The 22,765-nt window shown below is 68.4% G+C and overlaps 2 protein-coding genes across 6 annotated transcripts in view; both read left to right on the top strand.

Annotated features, from left to right (window-relative positions):
* Positions 1-1,029: 1,029 nt before the first annotated feature.
* On the top strand, positions 1,030-3,218 carry STARD10 (StAR related lipid transfer domain containing 10; the record flags this gene model as incomplete). The annotated part of the gene is given in 5 exon segments (XM_072851006.1): positions 1,030-1,177; positions 1,409-1,512; positions 1,701-1,818; positions 2,304-2,356; positions 2,430-3,218. Coding segments are annotated over 5 exon segments (651 nt in total), but the record flags the coding sequence as incomplete, so codon positions are not given.
* Positions 3,219-21,684: 18,466 nt separating this feature from the next.
* The window catches only part of ARAP1 (ArfGAP with RhoGAP domain, ankyrin repeat and PH domain 1), a 36,616-nt gene continuing 35,535 nt past the window's right edge, over positions 21,685-22,765 (top strand). For all 5 annotated transcript variants that reach the window (XR_012040525.1, XR_012040524.1, XM_072851024.1 and 2 more), the window contains exon 1: positions 21,685-21,840. The gene's annotated coding sequence lies outside the window, so the exon portion shown is untranslated. The remainder of the gene's footprint in view (positions 21,841-22,765) is intronic.

Raw genomic sequence — 22,765 nt, 5'->3', positions numbered from 1 at the left:
GTGGGGTTGGGGACGGGCTCCGTGGGGCAGGGACGGGCTCGGTGGGGTTGAGGACAGGCCCTATGGGTTTGGGGACAGGCTCGGTGGGTCGGGGACAGGCTGGATGGTGGAGCGCTGGGCTCGGCGGGCAGCAGCCCTGCCCTGCTCGCTGCCCGAGGGGCCGCCTGTGGGCACGACGTGCCCCGGTGCCGGCCGCTGCCGCTCCCCTTGCCGGGGTCGGGGGTCTCCGGTGGCCGCGGCCCCTTCGCCCCTGAACCCCTGAAGGAAGAGCCCAAGAGCAGCTCCCTCCCCGGCTGCCGGACGGAGCGAGGGGGGCACGGCCCAGCCCGGCCGCCCCCCAGCTCTGGGGGCCAGGAGGGGCCGGAGCGTCCCTGGAGATGGACTGGGGGCGTTCGGCGGGCTCCGGATGCCGGTACCCACGCCGGTACCCCCGTCAGAGGCACCCGGGGCCCGTGCGTTGGCCGGGGTGCAGGAGCAGTGTCCCGCGGCGCACGGCACGGCTCCGGCGCCCTTGGCCGCACGGCATCGCCGCTGCGGGGGGAGGACGGCAGCTTCTCCTTTCTTCTTCTCCTCGTCTTCCCGAGGATTTGGCTGCCGCCGTTACTGGAGCTGCTCCCAACCCCCGGGGGGGGGGGGCCCGCTCCACTCCGGCCCCCCAGCACGATGCTCTCTGCCCCACGGCGCCCAGCATGGCCCCGTGCACCAGCCCGGCACCGCTGGTGCCCCGTGCAGGGCTGCTGCTTTGGGGGGAGGCCAGTGATGGGGGGAATAGGTGAGGTGGGAGGGGGCCCCCCAGAAAGGCCCCCCAGAAGGTCCCCCCACATCTGGGGGGCTCAGCTCGGGGTGTAGCCGGCTGCAGGGTGGCAAACTGGGCCAAACTGGGCTGAGCTGCTGGTTGCGATTCGGCTCCTCTGGGGGCGGGGGGGTTTGCTTTGGGTTTTGGGGAGCCTGAGAGGAGACCCCCACCCAGGGGTCCCCGCCGCCGCCCTCCCGCCCCGGGGCGGTTTCTCACCCGCCCACCCCTTGCAGTGCAGGATGGAGTGCAAGGACGTGCCGGCGGAGACGCTCTACGACGTGCTGCATGACATCGAGTATCGGAAAAAGTGGGACACCAACGTCATCGAGACCTTCGACATCGGGAAGCTGACCGTCAACTCCGACGTGGGCTACTACGCCTGTGAGGAAGGGGCTGGGGGGGTCCCGGGGGGGGGGGAGCTGTTGTGGTACCCTGGGGCTGTCGTGGCAGCATCCGTGGGTTCAGCATCCGTGGGTTTGGTGGGCGCCGGGGTGCCCGGGCATGGCTGGGAGGGGTTCAGGAGGGATTTGGGGAGCGGGCTTGGGCCCCGGGGGGGATGCCCGTGCTGGGGGGGGGTATCTCACCGTGCTCCCCCACCGCTGCTGTCCCCAGGGAAGTGCCCCAAGCCCCTGAAGAACCGGGACGTCATCACGCTGCGCTCCTGGCTGCCCATGGGCACCGACTACATCATCATGAACTACTCCGTCAAGCACCCGGTGAGTCCCCGGGGGGGGGAGCAACGGGGGTGCCGCCCCCGCCGCCGTGGGGCTGGGTTTGCCCCGTGGCCGGGCAGGGCTGGAGGTGTCGGGGGGCTTTGGGGGGGGTCAGGGCAGCCCCGCCTGCAGCCAGTGCTTGCCTGCGCCCCATCCTGCCCCTGTCCGTCCCCTGTCCCCCCCCCTTGCAGAATTACCCCCCTCGGAAGGACATGGTGCGAGCTGTCTCCATCCAGACGGGCTACCTGATCGAGGGGACGGGAGCCACGAGCTGCACCATCACCTACCTGGCACAGGTGGACCCCAAAGGTAAGGGGGGGGACACCCCCGCTCCTGCGCCCCGGGGGGGCTCAGCCCGCCCCAGTCCTGCCCTCGCGTCCCCCGGGGACGGGGACAGCGCCCCGTTAGGGGTCCGTCGTAACGTAACGGATCGGCCGTGGTTAATAAATGGGGCTGGGGGTTCGCCGGAGCCCGGAGGGGTGGGTGGGCGCGGAGACGGGCAGGGAGGCAGCCGGGATGCGGCCGGAGCCAGAGCCAGAGCGATGCCAGGAGGAAACATTTTGGGCCCGTTCTCTTGGAAGGTGTCTTTTTTGGGGTAGAAGAGGCGGCCAACGTGCCGAAATTGCCTTTTTTTTTTTTTTTTGAACTCGGCGAGAAGCTGAGGTAGCGCTTTGGGGTGAACCCCTCCTTCCCTGCTCCCGGCTCGCCCCGTCCCCTCTCCAGACGGGGCGTCCCCGAGGAGGGTGACGGTGCCGGGGGTGCCGGTCCCAGCCCGGCTCCTCTTGTCTCGGCAGGTTCCTTGCCAAAATGGGTGGTGAACAAATCCTCGCAGTTCCTGGCCCCCAAGGTGAGTCGGCCGCGCCGGGGTGGGCGAGGGGGTCCCCCTGCCCGGCTGAGCTCCAACCCAGCCTTCGTCCCAGGCGATGAAGAAGATGTACAAGGCTTGCCTCAAGTACCCGGCGTGGAAGCTGAAGCACAACCCGCACTTCAAGCCCTGGCTCTTCCCCGAGCAGAGCCGGCTGCCCGCCCTGCCGCTCTCCGAGCTCTCCCTGCAGCACGCCGACTCCCTGGAGAACATCGACGAGAGCTCCTTGGCCGAGACCAAAGACGACCGCGGCGAGGCCAGCGACGAGGACAGCGTCAACTGAGCCCCCCGAGCCCCCCCGGGGGGTCTTTTTGTCCCTGTGTGTCCGTCCCCCCCCGCTTCCCCTGCGGTTCGTGTCTCTCTCTCTCTCGCACGTGCCCGTGCACCCACGCTTCTGGCTCGGGGGGGGACCCCCCGCTGCCGTCCCCCTGCCCGGGGACAGCGGGGCCGTGCTGGGCTCCCCCCAGCCAGGGGCTGCGCCCCCCCTTCCCTGGGGTGGGAAGCCGGGGGGGGTGCAGCCGGTCCCTTCGCAGCCACCGCGGGACCCTGACGTTGTCCCCACGTGGGCTGGCGAACCCCAAGTGCCCTTCAGCTCTCGCCCCGGGGCGGGGGGCAGAGGAAAGGGGGGGCACCCCCCGCCCCCCCGCGCTCCCCCTCTGCCCCCCTGTCCCTCGGCCCCGTCTCTCTGTTAGGGTCTAACAGAGCTGCCGGACCCCCGCCCCCAGCGGGCCCCCCCCCCAGGGCTGGGGGGCTTGGGGGTCTGCGGCACCTCCAGGCATGCGGGGGGGGGGGGCTTGGGGGCTCCTGGCTTGTCCAAGCATGCGAAGGGGGCTTGGGGGCTCCCTGCACCTCCAGGCATGTTGGGGGGGGGTGGTCTTTGGGAGTCTTACAGCACCTCCAGGCACAAAGTGGGGGGGTTTGAGGGGCTCCTGGCACCTCCAGATGTGCTGGGGGTTTTGGGGGTCCTGGCACCTCCTGGCATCTTGGGGGAATTTGGGGGACTCCTGGTACCTCCAGGCATCTTGGGGACTTGGGGGCTCCCAGCAGCTCCATGTGTCCTGGGGGGTTTGGGGCTCCCGGCACTTCCTTGCATGTTGGGAGGACTTAGGGGGGCTCCCGGCACCTCCAGGCACGCTGGGGGAGTTGGGGGCTCCTGGCACCCCCATATATTCTGGGGGGTGTCTCTCTGGGGGCTCCCAGCATCTCAGATATTTCCAGATGTGCTGGGGGTTTTGGGGGCTCCTGGCACCTCCTGGCATCTGGGGGGGACTTGGGGGGGCTCCTGGCACCTCCAGGCATGTTGGGGGGACCTGGGGGGCTCCTGGCACCTCCATATATTCTTGGGGGGGTCTCTGGGGCTTCCCAGCATCTCAGAGATCTCCAGATGTGCTGGGGGTCTTGGGGGCTCCCGGCACCTTCCAGGCACGTTGGGGGGACTTGGGGGGCTGCTGGCACCTCCAGGCGTGCTGGGGGTCTCTGGGGGCTCCTGCCCCCCCCCTTTTGCAGGTGAGGGACCCCAGCTCGGGGTCTGACCACTTTCTATGCTAGAATTAGAGGCCTTGAATCGGGATTTGGGAGCTGTTCCTCGGCCGTGCTCCTGCCCCCCCTCCTTTGCTGGGGGTGGCGAGGGGAGGAGGGCGATTTTGTACCTTGTACCAGAGTGGATTATTTAGGAATAAAACAAATAAATCCGGCGCAGGGGGGGGGCTCGGCATCTCTGTCCTGCCTCGGGCCCCTGGGAGCCCTCCCTGTCCCCGGCTCCGTGGTGGGCTCGGGCAGGGGGGGCCCTGGGGGTCCCCGGTCACGGTGGGTGCTGCTGGGTGCCGCTCACCCTTGGGGTCCCCCACGCTGATCTCCCGGAGGAGGCTTTGGCCCCGGGGGGGGCTCTCGGGGGTGGCGATGCCACCAGAGGGTGGCCCCAACCCCTAAACCCAATTAGCGCTGGGTGCTAACGAGGGACAAGGCTGCTCGCCCCAGCCCCAGCCAGACCAGTAACACCAGTACTGCCTGTCGAACACCCCAACTGGGGCACCCCCCCCCCCCCCAACACCCCTGGGAGAGGAGTCCCTGTGTTCTGGGCTCGGGGGGCGATGGGGGGCGTTATTTGGGGGTCCAGGGGCTGCTGGGGACGCGGCCATCGATGCCCCCATCCGTCTCCGCGGGGGGATTCTCCAGCGTGCGATGGAAGATGCGGCGTTCCCGAGGCCTTCGTCCTCCTTCGTCCTCCTTCATCCTCCTTCCCGGGGCTGCTGATATTCGCCGGGAAACCTAAAAGCAGCGTCCCCTAAGCAGGGGACCCTCCTGGGTTGCCGGGACCCCCCCGCCCCACCCCCGGAGCTGTGGGCCCCAGCCGGGGCGGTGGGATGCACGGAGCGTGGGGGATGTGATGGCGAGGAGGATGAGGGTGGTGGGGTGCCTGGGGAGACCCTCAGCGGGCAGGCGGCCGGTGCCAGGCTTTGCAAAAGTTAATTTAAAAATTAAAAATTAATTTTTTAATTGAATTAAAATTAAAAATTTATTAAAAATTATTTAAAATTATTTAAAAGCTAACAAAATTTTAAATTTAATTAAAATGAATTTTAAATTAAATTAAAATTAATTTAAATCTTTTAAATCAATATTTAAAATAATATTATTAAATAGAATAAATTAAATTTATTTATTTAATTCTGGGAAGGGTTTTCCCCCCCCCCCAGCCCCCCCAGCCCGGAGCTGCCAGCGAAGCCCACAGTTGCTCGGCCAGGTCAGTTTGGGGGTGCTCGGGGGAGCCGGGGGGAGGACACGGTGGTGGTGGCCCCTCGCTGTCCTGGGGGGGCCCTCACCGGCCCTGCCACCCCCCCCTTGCTGCTTCTCCGCAAAGTTTGGGCAGCGGCCGGAGCAAGGGGGGGGGGGGGGGGGGGGGGGGGCACCGGTGTGGGCTGCGAAGCTCAGCTCCGCCACGGCGAGGGTGTTTTTTGGGGTGCAGGGAGGGGTTTGGGGGCTGCGAGGTGTTGGGGTGCCCGAGGGGGGGGATGCTCCATCCTGGGGGATTCTCAGCCCTGGGACCCCCCCACTCCTCATGGGGTGCAGCCCCGGGCGAACGCGGTTAGGGCCGGTGCAGCCCCCCCACTTCTGACCCCCCCGGTGCTCCGGGCACCCCACCCCTTGGCAGACCCCCGAGCCCTCCCTGCACGCCGGCGGGGTCTCGCCGGATGGACGCGTGTGCCGGAGTCCGGCTTGGGGCCGGCCGATGTGACGTTCCCGGCGTGCAGCCGGTGCACCCCAGTGCCAGGCGTGACCCCGTGTCGCTGCCGCACGTGGGACTGGCACCGGGCTGGGCACCGGCGACTGGCTTCCGTGTTTCGCCCGTTGATTTCCATCTGCGGCATCCTCCGCGTCCGCCCCGGCACCCATCCCCAACCGGCATTAAAAATAGGACCCAATTAAAAAAAGCAGCCGGCCGCCGCTCCAGCCCCGCGCGGGGAATAACGGAGCAAAACCAGGGACGTGCCGCCGGCGGCTCCGGTGCCGGGGGGCAGATCGTGGGGGCGAAGCCCCTCGCAGGGGGGGTTTTGGGCCTTTTGGCTGTTGGAGGTGCTGCCAGAGACTCGGTGTTGGGGGGACCGGGAGAAGAAATGGCTCCGTAGGGGAGCGGAGGGTGCTCCGGAGCGTGGCCGGGTGCCGGAGGAGCTGCGTGCCGGGGGGCTTCGGGCAGAGCCGGGGGCTCAGGTAGGCTGCGGGCGATGGGCGGCGCAGGTGGCGGATATGGATCTGCCGGGTACGGGAGGGCTGCGCCGGGGGGTTTCTTGCGATGCTGTTGTAGTTTCGGTCCCACGGCTGGCTCGCGAGGACATTAGCGAGCCCCGAAACGCTGCCGGGAAGGTCTGCGAGGCTTCGGCTTCGCCGGGGTGACCCTCCAGCGTTGCTGCCGGTCCCCCCCGGGGCCTCAGGGTGCCCTGCGGTGTATGCAACGCCGTGACCCGGATAAGGCCACCGCACCCTCGTCTTCTGCCAAAGGCTTTGGCGGGGGATCCCGCAGCGATGGCTCCGAGCGCCTGGGGAGCGGGGATGCTGAAAGCGGGGGGACGCGATGGCTTTGGGGAGCGGGGATGCCGGAAGGGGGGGACGCGATGGCTTTGGGGAGCAGGGATGCCGGAAGGGGGGGATGTGATGGCTTTGGGGATTGGGGATGCGATGGCTCTGGGAGCGGGGATGCCAAGAATGGGGGGATGCAATGGCTTTGGGGAGCGGGGATGCCAAAAGGGGGGGATGTGATGGCTTTGGGACCGGGGACGCGATGGCTCTGGGAGCGGGATGCCAAGAATGGGGGATGAAATGGCTTTGGGGAGCGGGGATGCTGAAAGGGGGTGTGCGATGGCTTTGGGAGCAGGGATGCTGAAAGGGGGCACACGACGGCTCTGGGAGCGGGGATGCCGAAAGCGGGGGACACGATGGCTCTGGGAGCAGGGATGCTGAAAGGGGGGGCACACGACAGCTCTGGGAGCGGGGATGCTGAAAGGGGGGACGCGATGGCTCTGGGAGCGGGGATGCCAAGAATGGGGGGATGCAATGGCTTTGGGGAGCGGGGATGCCGAAAGGGGGGGGATGCGATGGCCTTGGGACCGGGGATGCGACGGCTCTGGGAGCGGGGATGCCGAGAGCGGGGGGATGCAGGCAGCAGAGGTGCTTTTTGGGGGGAGCCGGACACTGGCCCCGCAGGCCGAACCCCCGCAGAGCACCATCCCCTCAACGCGGGGCCGAGCCCGGTGCGTCGGCCGGCGGCTGCCGCTGCGCCCGGCCCCCTCCTCGCACGGGGCACGGCCTCGCGTGGGCGAGGGGCCGAGACGCGGGGACCGCGTCCCCCCCTCCCCGGGCAGCAGCCAGCCAGCGCGTCCCCGTCCCCAAGCCGCTCTGCGCCATGAAAGGAGCATTGTCCGGCCAGCCCGAGTGCCTCGGCGGGGGCCAGCTCGCAGCCCCCGGCGTGGGAGCGATGCGGGGCGGCCGCAGGAACCTCGCGTCTCCCCCCCCGTCTCCCCCAAACCATCCCGCTTCATTTTTTCCCCCTCGCCCAGGCCTTGGGAACTGGGTGGGGGGGGAACCAACAAAAAACCAAACCCACCCACAAAACCAACCCTTTTATTCTATTTTTTTTTTTTTTTTGGGAAAGTCCCTCCGGTTTTCCCCTCGGCTCCCGTTCCCATGAGGCGGCCAAACCTCCGGGCGGGAACAAGCCCTGGCCTGGCAGCGCGGCCGCCGCGCTCGGCCGGGGGGGTCCCTGCCCGTCCCCACCCCGGGGAGCGCCGCGGCGGCCGAGGTACTGGGTGCTCTCCCACCGCGCTTCGCTCTCTGAACTGGGGTGGGCGACGCCCGGGGGGCTGGGGGTGCTGGGGGGGGGGCACCCACCACCTCCCCGGCTGTGGGGTCTTGCCCCGGGGGCGGGGGGGTTATGTGTGTCCTGCGGCAGGCGGCTGCCTGGCCCGCGGTGCTGCGGGGACACCGGGGACGGTGGGCGCCGGGGGGGCGGGGGGCAGGTGGCACCCACGCTCCAAAATTGCTCAGCTAGGACAGGGCTGTGCCCCCCCCCCCCGGCTGGATGCACCCGCACCCCCAGCACATCCCAGATTAACCCAGCGTGCCCCAGCTCACCCCCAGTATGCCCCAGCTCACCCCCAGTATAACCCAGCTCACCCCAGTATACCCCAGCTCAACCCCAGTATACCCCAGCTCAACCCCAGTATAATCCAGCTCACCCCCAGTATACCCCATCTCACCCCAGTATACCCCAGCTCAACCCCAGTATACCCCAGCTCACCCCAGTATACCCCAGCTCACCCCAGTATAACCCAGCTCGATTCCAGTACACCCCAGCTCCCCCTCAGCAGATCCCAGCTCACCCCCAGTATAACCCATCTCAACCCCAGCTCAGTGCCAGTATACCCCAGCTCAACCCCAGTATGCCCCAGCTCAATCCCAGTACACCCCAGCTCACCCCCAGTATGCCCCAGCTCACCCCCAGTATAATCCAGCTCACCCCAGTATACCCCAGCTCAACCCCAGTATACCCCAGCTCAACCCCAGTATAATCCAGCTCACCCCAGTATAATCCAGCTCCCCCAGTATACCCCAGCTCAACCCCAGTATAATCCAGCTCACCCCAGTATACCCCAGCTCACCCCAGTATAACCCAGCTCAATTCCAGCTCAGTCCCAGTATACCCCAGCTCAACCCCAGTATAACCCATCTCAACCCCAGCTCAGTCCCAGTATACCCCAGCTCAACCCCAGTATAACCCAGCTCAATCCCAGTATAACCCAGCTCAATCCCAGTACACCCCAGCTCAGTTCCTGTATGCCCCAGCTCAGCCCCAGTATACCCCAGCTCAATCCCAGTATAACCCAGCTCAATTCCAGTATGCCCCAGCTCAATCCCAGTGTGCCCCAGCTCCCCCTCAGCAGATCGCAGCTCACCCCCAGTATAATCCAGCTCAACCCCAGCTCAGTCCCAGTATACCCCAGCTCAACCCCAGTATAACCCAGCTCAATCCCAGTACACCCCAGCTCAATTCCTGTATGCCCCAGCTCAGCCCCAGTATACCCCAGCTCAATCCCAGTATAACCCAGCTCAATTCCAGTATGTCCCAGCTCAATCCCAGTGTGCCCCAGCTCCCCTCAGCAGACCCCAGCTCACCCCCAGTATAACCCATCTCAACCCCAGCTCAGTCCCAGTATACCCCAGCTCAACCCCAGTATAACCCAGCTCAATCCCAGTACACCCCAGCTCAATCCCAGTATGCCCCAGCTCCCCCTCAGCAGACCCCAGCTCACCCCCAGTATAACGCAGCTCAACCCCAGCTCAGTCCCAGTATACCCCAGCTCAACCCCAGTATAACCCAGCTCAATCCCAGTACACCCCAGCTCAATTCCTGTATGCCCCAGCTCAGCCCCAGTATACCCCAGCTCAATCCCAGTATAACCCAGCTCAATTCCAGTATGTCCCAGCTCAATCCCAGTATGCCCCAGCTCCCCCTCAGCAGACCCCAGCTCAATTCCAGTATACCCCAGCTCACCCCCAGTCTCTCGGGGCCCCCGCTGTGCCGACAGCCCCCGTCCCCGGGCCACCGTGGGGAGCCGAGGTGCAGCAATGGCCACGTCCCCGTGCTCGCCGGGGCTCCCGGTGCCCGGGGATGCGGTGGTGGAACCGGGGCCGGCTGCGGGCCGGTGACAGAGGGGTGAAGCCCAGGAGAGCGGGACCCCGAGGGCCCGGCTGGCAGCTTTGTTTTCTGTTTGAGAACCGACTCGGCGCGTCCCAATTCACAGCCAAACGACGCCGGCAGCTGCGGCTCTGCCAGGGCTGCCAGGATCCCTGCCAGCAGCGCCCGTGCAGCGCCCATTGCCGCCGACAGCACCCAAACGCTGGGTAATGCCGCCGGCGCGTTTCTCTCGCCTCCCTCTTCCTCCTCACCGCATCCCGGTATGTCTGGCACGGCCTGAAGAATCGCTCCGGCACAGGCTGCCGGTGCAGCGTGGCTGGGACCACAACGCTCGCCGCTTCGTCCTCCGGTAACGGCGAGCTGGTTCCTTGCGCGGCCTTGCCGCTGCCGCCGCGTCCCCGGGGCCGTCGGGACGATGCTCGGGGGTGCGGGGCCGGGGGCTGTGCCTGCGCAGGGGGGGTCCCTCGCTCCGGTGGGGGGGTCTGCAGGGCTTGGGCACCGCTGCGGAGGCTGCGGTTTTAATTTGCGATGTTCACCCCTAAAAAAAAAAAATCCCAGCCTTTGAAGGCGTGGGCTGGCAGCCCGGGGCAGACCCCGGGTGCCGGGGGTGGGTGGCCGTGCCGGGGTGCCCTGGGGTGCCGGGATCCGCGTCGGGAGGAGGGACACGTCTGTGCCAGGGAAAGGCCCCCCGAGAGCGGCCGGTTGTTTTCCGGGGGTGCTCATCCTGTCCGCGGCAGCGGCTACCGGGGCTGAGCCGGTGTAGGAAGCAGCCGGGACATCGGGGATGGGCTTATTTAGAGCAATGTGGGATTTTTGCATCCCTCCGCGCCCCACGTCCCCTGTCCCCCCCCCAAAAGCAGGTCGTTTGCTGCCAGCACCTAGAAAACCCACTGCCCTCGGCATTTTGGGGGGGTCTGGGGGGAGGCAGGCAGCGACGCTCCCCTGTGCCGGCATCTCGCAGCTCTTCTCCTCGGGCGCAGCCGGCCCCATCCCAAATCCGGGCGGGATACGGCGCGTGCCGTGTATTTTTACCACCCCGTGCCTCGCATCTGCCCCCCCCCAGCAAATCGAGTCCCGTTCCAGCGGCTTGGGAGGGTTGCGGGCACCGTCACCGCGTGCCGGGGGCTTCGGGTGGCTCCGGCGAGCGTCCTGCGGCGGGGACCCCGCGGCCGTTGGGGTGTTAGCGCTGGGGGAAGTTTTGCAGATGGATGTGGCCCGTTAAATCCTTCCCAGGCAGAGCCCGGAACCTCGGCAGCGGCAGGTGGAATCTGGCAGGGGGTCATCGCCTCGCTCCCTGCCTGTTTCGCTGCCTGCGGCACGGCGTGAACGTCACGCTCGAGGGGAAAAAAAATAGGCTAAAAATATTTCGGGGCTTCCCGCCCAGCTGGGGCAGGTTAGAAAGCAACGCCATGGCCCCCCCCCACCCTGCCATGACCTTCCTCCTCCTCCTCCTGCCCACGCCGCCAGCCCGGCGGAGCAGGCAGGCGATGCCGCCCTGGTTCGCGGCACGCAGATTGAGGCCGGGGCGGTGCTCGGACACCCCAAATCTGCAGGTAATGGGGGGGCTGCTGTGCAGAAAGGCTTTTGCAAATAGGGGAGCCAGTGCACGCCATTGGGGGTACCCGGTCCCTTCCTCCCTGCCGGTAGCATCCGTGCGCCGCGGCTTGGCCCGTCCTTGCCGAAGGGCTGCCGGGCGGTGCCGTGGTGGCGGGGGGCGGCCGCGGCACGGTGTCTGTACGTGGGGTCGGGGTGCTGCTGCACCCCGCTGAGCCGGCTCTTTCCAGGCAGCGTTTTTTGGGTGGCTCTGGGGGTGAGCACCCCGAGGAAGAGGAGGAGGCAGGAGGGCAGCTGGGCCGGCACAGGGCCCCCCTGGCCGCAGCCGGAGCGGTCAAGCCCTTCACCGAGACACTTTCACTTCCCACTTACGGGAAGGCGAAACAGGGACCGACCCGGTTTCGGTGCCACGTGCGGGTGCCACGGACGATTCCCCGCGGAGGAAGGAGGTGACGTGCTCGGCCATGGCATCCTCAGCCTGCCGCGGTGTTTCGGCACGGTCCCCCCGCGGCATCGCCGGACCCCGGGAGGTGGGGGACAGCCCCGTGCCCGGCGGGGCTGCTGGGGGGGGGCTGTGCATGTGGGGTGCGGATCCATTTTGCAGTCGGCTTCCAGAAAGTGTGTCAAGAGCTGAGAGCATCCCGGTGGGGGCTCAGCAGGGCAGGGACAGCCGTTGCCGGATGGATTTGCCCCTCTTTTTGCTGGATTTGCCCCTCTTTTTGCTGGATTTGCCCCTTCTTTTGCTGGATTTGCCCCTCTCTTTGCTGGATTTGGCCCTTCTTTTGCTGGATTTGCCCCTCTTTCTGCTGGATTTGGCCCTTTTTCTGGCTAGCTTTGCCAGGCCGGCGGCGATGCGCTGGGAGGGGATGCCGGGAGCTCGGCTGCCCTCGTTCGTGCGGCAGCCCAGGGCACACTTCACCTTCCCGGGTTTTACTTCCAGGGGGAGAAGGGAAACATCGGCGGGACCTTGGGGAAAGGAGGAAGCCCCCGTTTCCCTGCCCCCCGCTGCCCTCCTCATCGCTCTCCTCATCGCTTTCCTCCCGCCGCGCGTCGGAGCAGGGGGAAGAGCCCCAGGAGCTGCCCCGTCCCGCTGCCCGCGGCAGGACGGAGGCTGGCAATGGGTGACAATGGGTGACGACGGGTGACGACGTCCTGGCTCACGGCTTCCTCTCCCGCTGCCCTCTCCTCCCGGTGCTGCCGCTTCCCTCCAGCACGGCCCAGCTGCCGCGCTGCGCCAGGGCACCGGGCGTCCGCACCCCGAGCTGCCGGGCTCTCCCCACGCTACCGTGCACGGCCCCATCGGCTGTGCGCGCCCCGGCCGGCCGTGCTCACCCCAAACTGCCAGGCACCCCTGAGCAACGACGCGCACCCGGATAGGCCACGCACACCTTGCACCGCCCTGCACACCCCGAATCTCCACGCGCACCCCGAATCTCCACGCGCACCTTGCATCGCCACGCACCGCCCGATCCACCACGCACACCACGAATCTCCATGCACACCCCAAATCTCCATGCACACCCCAAATCTCCACGCGCACCTTGCACTGCCACGCACCGCCCGATCCACCACGCACACCACGAATCTCCATGCACACCCCAATCCGCCGTGCACACCCCGAATCTCCACGCACACCCCGAATCTCCACGCACAGCCCTCACCACCATGCACACTCCGAATCTCCATGCACCCCCCGGGTCTCCATGCACACCTTGCACCGCCATGCACCCCCCGATCCACCATGCACCCCCCGAATCTCCATGCACCCCCCAAATCTCCATGCACAGCTGCCTTCGGGCAGTTCCCACCGCAGGGAGCTTGGCAGCCGGCGGCACCCTGGGAGGAAGGCAGGGCGTGTAGGAGCTCGGAAGCAAGCCCAGCAGCCTGCAGCGAGGCTGGGGTACTGTCCCGGCTGCTTAAATATGAAGCACTTTGAGATTTGAATCGCTGGCAGCAGGAAGAGGCTCTGAAGAACCTTTTCCACCCCTCGATTTTGATGACTTTGCAAGATTTAACTTGATTTCTGAATGCTGCCTGGGGCCTGGGGTGTTTGAATATGATTTGCATGTTGTATTTACTGGCCTGTGCTCCACTGTGAGATCTTGAAAATGAAACGGCTTCGTCTTCCCAAAGTGAGACCTTTGCAGCTGCTGAACTGATGGGACTGTGCCGAGGTGAAGCGCCGGAGCAGTTTCGGTGGGAGGTCTGTGGGGTGCGGTGCTGCCGGGAGCCGAGGCTCGGTGCGATCCCAGGACCCTGCTTCTGCTTTTGGGCATTTTCTGCTCGCCGAGGATTCGCGTCGGCGAGTTTTGGGTGCGAGGATGCGGTGCTTTCGATTCCCGGCCGAGAGCGGCGGTGGCTGCGGCAGCCCCAGGCAAGTCGGTCCTGGGGTCCCCTGCCCGGCTGGGTCTGTCCCCCGGGTCCCGCAGGGACGTTGGGGACATCGGCCCAGTGCTGGGCGGCTGAGGCTCCCTTCTTAATTTGGGCAACCTTGGTGCCAGGCCGGTTGCCCAGCGCAGCCGGGAGCGCGGCAGCGGGTAACCCCCTTCCCACTGATGGCCGTCCCCGTTCCCACAGGTCTCCCCACGACCTGGCTCCGTGTCCCCGGTGCCCGCCGGCACCCCCGTGGGCGAGGGCTCACTGCCCTCCCGGGGGGTTCCACGGGGGTCCCGGGGTGGCGGGGACGCGGCAGCCACCCGGCCGCTTGTCCCTTCCGCACCAGCGGCCGGGGCTCGGCTTGTCCTGCCGGCCCCAGGACACCCCGTCCTCGGTGCCCCGGTCCCCGCCGCAGTGCCGGGGAGCAGTGCAACGCCATGCGGCTTTCCGGGGACCACCCTCCCCGTTTCTTCCTTCCTCTCTTGCTGAAGGCCCTGCCCCGTCCCGCCATCAGCCGGGGCTCGTCCGGCACTGGGGTCTGGCTTCTTCCTCTCCCACGGCGGCTGCAGTTGGCGCTTCTCTGCCGTGCCAAGATACCGCGGGTTTTGCCGGGGCTCTCTTGCAGCGAGCTGTGAGCGAGCGGCGGTTATTGCAACACGTCCCCCCCGCGCGTGGGGCTCGTAACGTCCGTCTCGGCTTTTCGGCAAGTTCCCGATCGCCGAGGCGGCGTTTGAGGAAGTCCTCGGGCAGGCAGAGACCCCTCCGCAGGCCATCGTCGCGCCGGCCAGGAGCCGGGTGTGGGCTGCGGGCACGCCAGCCGCCTCGCCCCATCCACCTCCCACAGCTGAGCCAAGGTACCGTCCTTCGCCTGCTTTAATTACTTCTCCTTGATTAACGAGCCTGAAGGCCCGAGGAAGGGGAAGGCTGGGGTGTAGGCAGGGTTTGCCTGCCCTGCCTGCCGGGTTGCCGGCGCTGGAGGAGGAATCGGGATGGGAATTGGAGTGGGCAAACGGGCGATGCACGCCTGACCGGCTCCTGCGCCTGTTTTCCTCCGTCCTGCCCGGGTGCCCTCGAAGGGACGGGCAGGGAAGAGCCGTGGGGCGGCCGCAATTTGGCTGCTGGTGCCTGGGGACGGTGCTGCCGCAAGCCCGGCTGTCACCGGAGCTGCTCAGTGCAGCTCTGCCACTGACGCACCGACCGGTCCTGGTCAAACCACTTGACTCCCCACTGCCTCGTTAGGGGTAATGATGATTTAGCCGGGTGCCGCAGGGCTGCCAGGGCGCAGGGGGCTGCGTGCGGTCGCCTCTGCGGTGGTCGGGGCTTTGCCAGAGCCGGTGAGGACGGCGTGCTCGCCTGCCACTGCGGATCAGAGCCCACCACCCTTCCCATCGCACACCCAGCTCGTTAACCTGATGAGCCTGGCCCTCGTTCTCGCCGTGCACGCTCCTGCTGCCCGTAGCCATTTGTCTCCGGTTCGTAGGACGGGAAACCCGCGGCCCCACCGCGGGATGCCGTGGGAGAAGGATGGGCACATCCCCGCGGCACGGGGGGCTCGGGGGCTCCTGCCTGCGGCACCTGGGGGTGGGTAACCCTGGAGCAGACCCTCACGGGGGGGAAGCTGCGGTGCACGGTGCCGGAGGAGCCTTAACTGGAGCGGTTGGTTTTTGGCGGTGCGTGCCAGAACCACTTCTGCATGCTGGTGGTGCTGCTCGGTGGCCGGTGCACCATCCGGCAGCGCCGGCAAGCAAAGCCAGGGCGAGGCTTCGGGGTGGGCTGCGAACCCGGGTGGGGTGGCTGCGAAGCGGAGGGCACGGCTGTTTTCTTGCTTAACTCCGCTTCGGAAAGGGCCCCTGGGCGCAGGGTGTCCCCCGAGGCTGGGGACGCTGGCGCAGGGCTGGGGGCGGATGGGGACAGGGTCCCCGGTGCCCCGGGTGGAGGCTGAGCCCCAGGAGCCCGGCGCGGTGCTCGGCCCTCCCCGGGGCTCGCGTGCAGGTGGCCAGGGACAAAGAGCATCCAAACCCCGCTGAGAAGTTGGCGACATCCGAGCGGGGCCGGTGAGGAGGGGGCGGCTGCCGGATCCTGCCGGGAAAGCAGCCAGCACCCCTGTTTGAGAGCAGAGGGGATGGCTGAGCCCCTCGGTCCGCACTACGGGGACGATGGGGACCGTCCCCGGTCACCCCCAGGTCCTCCAGCACGGGGAGACCGAGGGCAGCGTGGGCTTGGGACGGGGCTGGCGGGGTCTGGCCCCGGCTGCTGCAAGCCCGTGGCGTGTTTCGGCGTCCCGGCTCGTCCTCCGGCTTTGCAGGCAGCTGCCCATCCCTGCCCCGGTCCCGGGAGCCCCTGCCTGCCCCTCGTCACGCTGCTCTTACAGCCTTTAAGTCTCTTACAAAACAGCCTTGGCCGAGTTGCCTAATCCCGCGGAGGAATGCGGTGGGTAAGCACGGCCAGGGTTTGAGAGCCGAAAGGGGCGGCGGGGGCCGGGGCTGGGGTGACCCCCCGCTCCCCGGCAGCCGGCTGGGTGACGGTGGCTCTCCGGGTTGATTTTGTTTGTGGAATTTCCTCGTCTCTTTTTGGGCAGAGGTTAAATGATTCATGACCAGAGGAGGGAACCCAGCAGGGTCCTGATGAATGATTTACTCGGCGAGGGCGAGGGGACGGAGTGTGACGGTGAGCTGCCAGCCCCACGTGCCAGGGACCCGGCAGGTCCCTCGGCGGAGCTTTGTCCCCGGTCCCTGTCCCCGGCGAGCAGCAGCGAGGCCCCGCGGCCATCCCGGCGCTCCGCTGGCACGTGCGTGGTGCCGGGGCGGTGCCGGCAGCGAGCCGAGGTGAGCGTCCGGTGGGTGCAGCTCTCCCCTCGCAGCGGCACAGGGCTCGTCGCGGGGGGACGGGGAGAGGTGGCCCGTGCCGGCAGCGCGGCACAAACCCATCCGCTTCCCGCTCGGTGCAAAAGCAGAACCGGCGACAACACCGGAGCCACCGCTGCACGTTCTCCTCCTCCCGGCAAGGCTGCACCCGGGGGGGGGCTCATGGGTGCGTGCCCACCCCCTGCCACCCCAAATTCCTGGCTGCCAGAGGTGGGTCTGTCCCGCCACAGCTTCCATGGCCCCGGCACGGAGCAGGGGCTGCCGTCACCCGTGGCAATGGGTGACGCTCGCGGTGACTCCTTGGCTCCCGCTGGGAGGGGACACGTGTGGGACCCCCTTGCCGGTGCCACCGCGTTTCCTTCTGCTCCGCCGCAAGAAGCGCGTCGCAGGCAGCGACCGGCCAGGGGACGAGCCTGCCTGCGCAGGCAGCACCCGGCGTCCTGTGACAGCCATGTCACCCAGCGCCGTCACTTGTCTATTTTTAAGAGTAAAGGGTTTTGTTTGGTTTTTTTTTTTTTAAGCTGTGGAGGTGGCAGAGGGAAAGGGCCGGTCTGCGTGTGCGCGGCCCCTCCTGTTTTATGCTGCTTCAGGGATTTTTGTGCTGCTGGTTGGCTTTGCCGGCACCAGCAGGAAGGTCCTGGGTGCTGCTGGTTTCTCTGGTGCAGCCAGCAAGGAGCCGTGGGGCGCAGCCGGCCCCGGGATCCCCGTTGCTCCTTCCTCGGCCGGAGACGGACGCACGGCCAAGCTGTGCCGGGGAAGGGGCACCGTGGCCAGACCCCTGCAGCAATGCCAGGATGCCCGTGTCTGGAGGCGTGGGGGCCAGCGGGTGACCCCCGCTGCCAGCCCGGACCTCAGACCACCACGGGGGTCCGGCAGGCTCGGCTGTGCCCGGTCAGTGCCGGGAAGAGGAGGACGAGCCTTGGGAAGAAGATGAGCCTTGCCCTGCCGCACGCTTTGCCCGCGTTAGGCAGGAGCGGTTTCCGCTCGACAAGTCCCCGCTGCCGAAACCGCAAGCGCCAGCCGGAGGGGTCGGAGCTGCCTGAGTCAGAGCAAACGTGACTCTGACGGGCAGATTTCATGACCGGCCTATTTACAGCACCAGGAAATCCTCTGGCTCCTGTTTAGCAGGTCTAAAAAAGCCTCCGGCAAACCCAAAACAAGACGTGTGCCAGGGTCACCGTCGGTGCCACGAGGAGTGCAGCCCGTGTGCCGGCACGGCCGGGGTCTGCCTCCTGCCACAGCTCCTGTCCCTGCCTGGACCGCGGGGCTGCCAGGGGCTGTGCCCACCGGTGGGCGGAAAGGGCAGGGTATCCCGTCCCCGCTGCTCGGCGAGATAACGGGACGCGGCCCCGCCGGCGGCTACGGTGTGGCACGGGTGCTCTGCCACCCGCCCGGGGTCCGGCAGGACCTGGGATGCTGAGCGAGTCCCCGCGTCCCCCTTCCACCCAATCTCTCGGGGTGTTTTGCCAGGCGGGTGCACCCCAGGGTGCCCTGCCGGAGCGACGCACCGGGCTGCCGAGGACAGCCGCGGCCCTGGGGCAGGCCGCGAGCCGGGAGCGATGCCGTGCTGGGAGCCGGGGTGGGGTGGGCTTCGGGTCGGGGTCTCCGGCAGCAGCACCCTGCCACCGCCCCGGCTGGGGATGGCGGGCGGCGAAGGCCGTGTTTGCACACAGAGCTCAGGATCTGGCCCCTCTCCTAAAGCCGCGAGCTCGCCCCCAAACCAGATTTAAGACCGACCGAGGAGCGGGGAGGCTGCAAGCCAGCGCGAGCTTCCGCTTGCTCTCTCGGGGCTTTGGGAGACAACATTTTGGGACCCGGGGGTTGGACGGGGCTGGGGGGCTCCTCTCAGCACCTCATGCAAAGGTTTTGTCCGGCGTCGGTGAGGTGCAGCCTGCCGGACCCGTCCGTCTGTCCGTGTCCCCCCCGTAGCGGCCGGGGGCAGGGAGCGGGGGGGTCTCGGGGGGGGCTGCGGGAGCTCTCCATCCATCCGCTCCCCGTCGATTCGCCCCGAATTGCCTGAGCATCCTCCGGGGAGACCGCAGGCCCTCCTGCGCAGGGTCGGAGCCCCGGGGGACACCCACCCGGAATTGGGTGTCAGCCCCACCGGGCGCCCGGGACATCCCGCCGCCCCTCGGCACCGTCACCGCTGCGTCTCGGCGGCTTCTGCCCGGCTCCTTCTTGCTCTGGGGTCCGGCTGCAGGGCCTTCACGGCCAGCGTGGGACCCCACACCCTGCCCCGTCCCCCAGCCCACGCATCGCCCCCCACGCGTGGCGTGACGCGGCGCCGGGGACCGCGCCGGGGCCGCACGGTGCCGTCATCCGGCGAGCCTCGGCAGGGATGGCATCTACATTTAGACGCCTAAACCGGGACCCTCCGGCGTTCCCGGTTCCCTGCAGCCCCCTCAGTTCTGGGGAGGTGCCGGCATCCGGGTGCCCGATCCCGCTGGGGACACCGGGTGGTCGGAGGCGAGGAGCCCCCCCCGAAAACCACGCTGGTTAAGTGGGCAATAGGCGTTTTGGCACCCCGGGCTTCCGCCAGCGCGTAGTCCGGGCCTGATCCCGACCCCGAGCTCATCCCTGCTTCCCTCCATCCCCAGGTCCCGATGCTGTCCTGAGCCTCGCCGGGCGCAGGAGATGCACTGAGCGGCACGAGGTCTCTGCGGCCGGACCCCCGCCATGGAGGAGGGGGGGTCTCTGCCGGTGGCCGCCTGGCTGGCGGCCCTCCACCTCGACCAGTACGTGGAGAGCTTCCAGCAGAGCGAGCTGCGGACGGTGTGGGACTGCCGGGCGCTGACGGACGAGGCGCTCACCCGCCTGGGCGTAGTGCTGCCCGGCCATCGCCGCCGCATCCTCCTGGGACTGCAGAAAGCCTTCGCTGAGGCGACCCTGCCCGCCGGGACCCCCCAGCCCCCCGCCAGGAAACCCGTACCCCTGAAACGCCACGTCTTCCGCCTGAGTGCCGCGACGGCGCAGCCGGAGCAGCCGGAGCCCCGCTGCCCGGCGATGCCCGATGGGTCCCCGCTGCTGGAACCGGAGGGGGGTGCGAGCTTCGCCCAGCTGCCCCCGCCCATCCCACCCAGGGTGGGCTGCCGTCCCCCCATCAAATTCTCCCCCTTGCTAAGGGGGGGCAGCCCCGAGCCCTCCCCGGTGCCCCGCAGCCGGCCCCCGGCCCCGGAGCTGCCCTCGCCGCCGGCCCTCGCCGAGAAGCCCCCGGCCGAAAGCAGGGCGAGACCCCCCCTGCCACCGCTGCCGGCCAAGCGGCACCAGCAGGAAGAGAAGTGCCAGCCCCCGAAGGCCCCCCCGCCGCCCAGCCGCCCACCGGTGCTGCCCCCCAGGGCCGTGTCCCACAGGAGGTAAGGGGGCTGCAAGGGGGGGGGGGGGCTGAGTCTGGGGGTGTCCCGAGGCAGCGGGGTCCCCGTGGGGGGCTGCTGTGATGCGCGTGGGACCCTCGGGTGGGTGCGCGTGGTGACGGCGTGGGTTGCCGGGGGGTACCCACACCCCCCCAGCCCCAGCACATCCCCTGGAATCCTCCCCCTGGCCCCAGTCCATCTCCTGGGGGTACCCACACCCCCCCATCCCATCTCCTGGGGGTATCCACACCCCCCTCTCCCCAGCACATCCCCTGGGGGTCCCCAGACCCCCCCCGACAAATCTTGTGGGGTACCCACCCCCCAGACCATCCCCTGGGGTACCCACACCCCCCAGCCCCAGACCATCCCCTGGGGTACCCACCCCCCACCAGCCCCATCTCCTCGGGGTACCCCCACCCCCCCGCCCCATCGCCCTGGGGGTCCCCACATCCCCCCCAGCCCCATCTCCTGGGGGGCCCAAGCGGGCCGGGGGGGGATCAGGAGAGGGGCTGTGGCTGCTCTTCCCCAGGACAGCGGTGCCCTCTAGTGTCACACGGCCCCGGGGGGGTCACCCCCGGGACACCCCAGCTTTGTCCCCATCCCCTTTCGGGGGGTGTGTGGGGGGATGCGGGGCCAGCGCGGGGTGGCCGAATCCCGAGCGTGGGCTCCGTGAGTGCCGGGGTCTGCGCCTCTTTGCTCTCCCGGGCTCGACGTGCGTCTTGGGGGCTGATATATCGGCTGGGTGCAGCCACCCCCGTCCCCCCCGTCACCCCAACCCCTCCGGGGCTTGGGCTTCTGCTCCCCACCCCGGTGCCCGGCAGCGTGCGGGCGTGCAGAGCCCTGCCCGGCCCTTGCCTGCACTGCGGTCAGCGCTGAGGCCCGAGGAACTCGTCACACCCTGCGGGGACAGGCAGCAAACCGCAGCGGGAGGGGATGGGGAGGCGGGGGGGGGGGGAACCGGTGCAGCCGGCTGACACGAGAGCAGGCCGGGGTTTGGTGAGAGCAGCGCTCGCAGCCCTCCCTTGATGTGTGTCCCCCCCCTCCCCGGTGCTCCCCCACCGCTCAGCCGCAGCCCCTCCCTGCAAGCGCAGCGTTTGCTGCACCCTCACCGGGCTGCTTTGGCTGCGGCTGACAGAGCATCCCCCCCCCCCCGTGCCACCGCCGCTGCACCCCAAAATCCTGCAAGAGCACAAGAGCAAGCGGGCGGGCACGGAGCTGGGGGGGGGAGTGGGGTTCTGGGGGAGGGGGGGAGAGGAGCCCCTGGGGTGAGGGGGGGCGATGCGGTGGCCGATGCTGAGCCCGGCTGCGCAGCCTCGCCAGGGAGCTCCCCTGTGCTCGCCCCCCGCCCCCCGCCTCCCTCCCCACGACCCCCAGCCCCCCCCCCCAGCACTCCGAGGGAGCCGGGGGTCCGCGGGGAGCGTTTGCCCCATCCCCGCAGCCCTGGGTGACGGTGCTGGATGAGACCCCCCCCCTCCCCGAGGCGGCTGTGGGGTCAGGATGGGAACGGGGATGGGGGGGGTGGCTGTGCCCCCCCGCCTGCCCATCCCTGTGCCCCAGCAGGATTTTTGGGGCAGAACCCCTCCTCTTGCCTGGGTAAGGCGGGCAGAGATGCCCCCTCCCCCTCCTTCCCCGCCCCCCCCCCCCCCCGCTTGGCACCGATGCAGCCAGGGAGTGGGGTGGGATGCCGAGCCGGGGAGGGGGCTCTGGCAGCCGGGGGAGGCGAGGGGGGGCTGGCACCCCATGGGGTGGGCAAGGACCTGTCCCCGGGGCTCCCTGGGCTCCGGATCACCGCCGAAGCCGCGTCCGTCCCAGCAGCCCCGGCGACTGTCCCCATCACCGCATTTCTGCACCGAGGTGGTCCCCAAAATCCCCCCCCGGAGCCGTTCTCCATCCGGCCCTGGCCGGGAGGATGCCGGTGCTCGGTGAGGCCGGTGGCCGCCGGTTTGGTGCCGGCCGTGCCGCTGCTTCGGCCGCCTCAGGAAGTTTTGCTCGCGGGTGAGCGTGGTGCAGGAAGTGCTCGGGGTGACGAGCTCCGCTCCCCGCCGGCATTGCCGGCACCGCCGGCCGGCCTTGCTGGACCTTCCCCACAGCCCCGGCTCCAGCCCTACTGGGGGTCCCCGCTTGGCTGCCCAGGTAGGGGCGTCACCGCCGCCATCGCCCTGGGAGCGATGCAGCGTTTGTGGGACGGCAGCGGACGGGGCCGGTGGGGGTTTTGGCCGGGAAACAGACGCTGCCGGTGCCGCGAGGCGCGAGTCTCGCCTGCTTTTGCTCGGCCGGGTGTTTCCTGCCTCCGCTCGAGCTTCAGCGCCGGTGGAGCCAACAGCGGCCGAGCCGGGAGAGCGGCTGCCGTAAGGCCCTGCAGGGCCGTGGGTCACCGGCCACGGTGGCACGGCGTGGCGTGGCACAGTGGCTTTGCCAGGAAAGGAGTTGTTTGTTTGCCGCGCAGGTCCCCGGCGGCCCTGGCTTCCCGTGCTGTCACGGCACTTTCCGTATGCCACCGTGGAGGGTGGCCGGGACCCCGCTGCGCCCCGCCAGCCCCCCCGCCGGCGACCCCTTCCTCTGCTTTTTGCTTTGCTTTGCACGGACATTTCGTTCCACCTGGGCAGCCGTGCCCCCCGCCCCGGGGCTGAGCACCCCGGCTGGCCCCTCTCCTCCCAGCCCCCATGGGTGGCCCGGGAGGGGGATCTGGGAGCCACTCGGGCTCCCCCGGGGGCAGCTGGGCCAGGGAGCTCCGTGCCGCAGGGTTTTGCAGACGCTGAAAGTTTGGGGGGCTCGAACAGGAGCTGGATTGCGCCGTCGGCGTCGTTTGCCCCCCCCCCCCCCCCCCCCGCCTGGTCCCTGCTCCCTGGGGCTGCCCCTGGGGACGTGGGCATCGTCCCCGGGGCTCAGCGGGGAGTGGGCAGGGGATGGCACCGGGGTTTGCTCCCTCCTGCCCGGCTCGGCGAGCGCTGGCATTCGCCACCGGAGCTGCTCCCGGGGGTTTCGGTGACGGCACAGCCGTGCCCACCGGCTGCGGGGTCCGCGCAGCCCGGCTCAAGCTGGCAGCGACGTGCCCGGT

Source organism: Ciconia boyciana, chromosome 1, assembly GCF_034638445.1.
Source record: "Ciconia boyciana chromosome 1, ASM3463844v1, whole genome shotgun sequence".
NCBI lineage: Eukaryota > Metazoa > Chordata > Aves > Ciconiiformes > Ciconiidae > Ciconia > Ciconia boyciana.
Note: the sequence above shows the minus strand (reverse complement) of the source record. Positions and strands in the feature narration are given on the sequence as shown.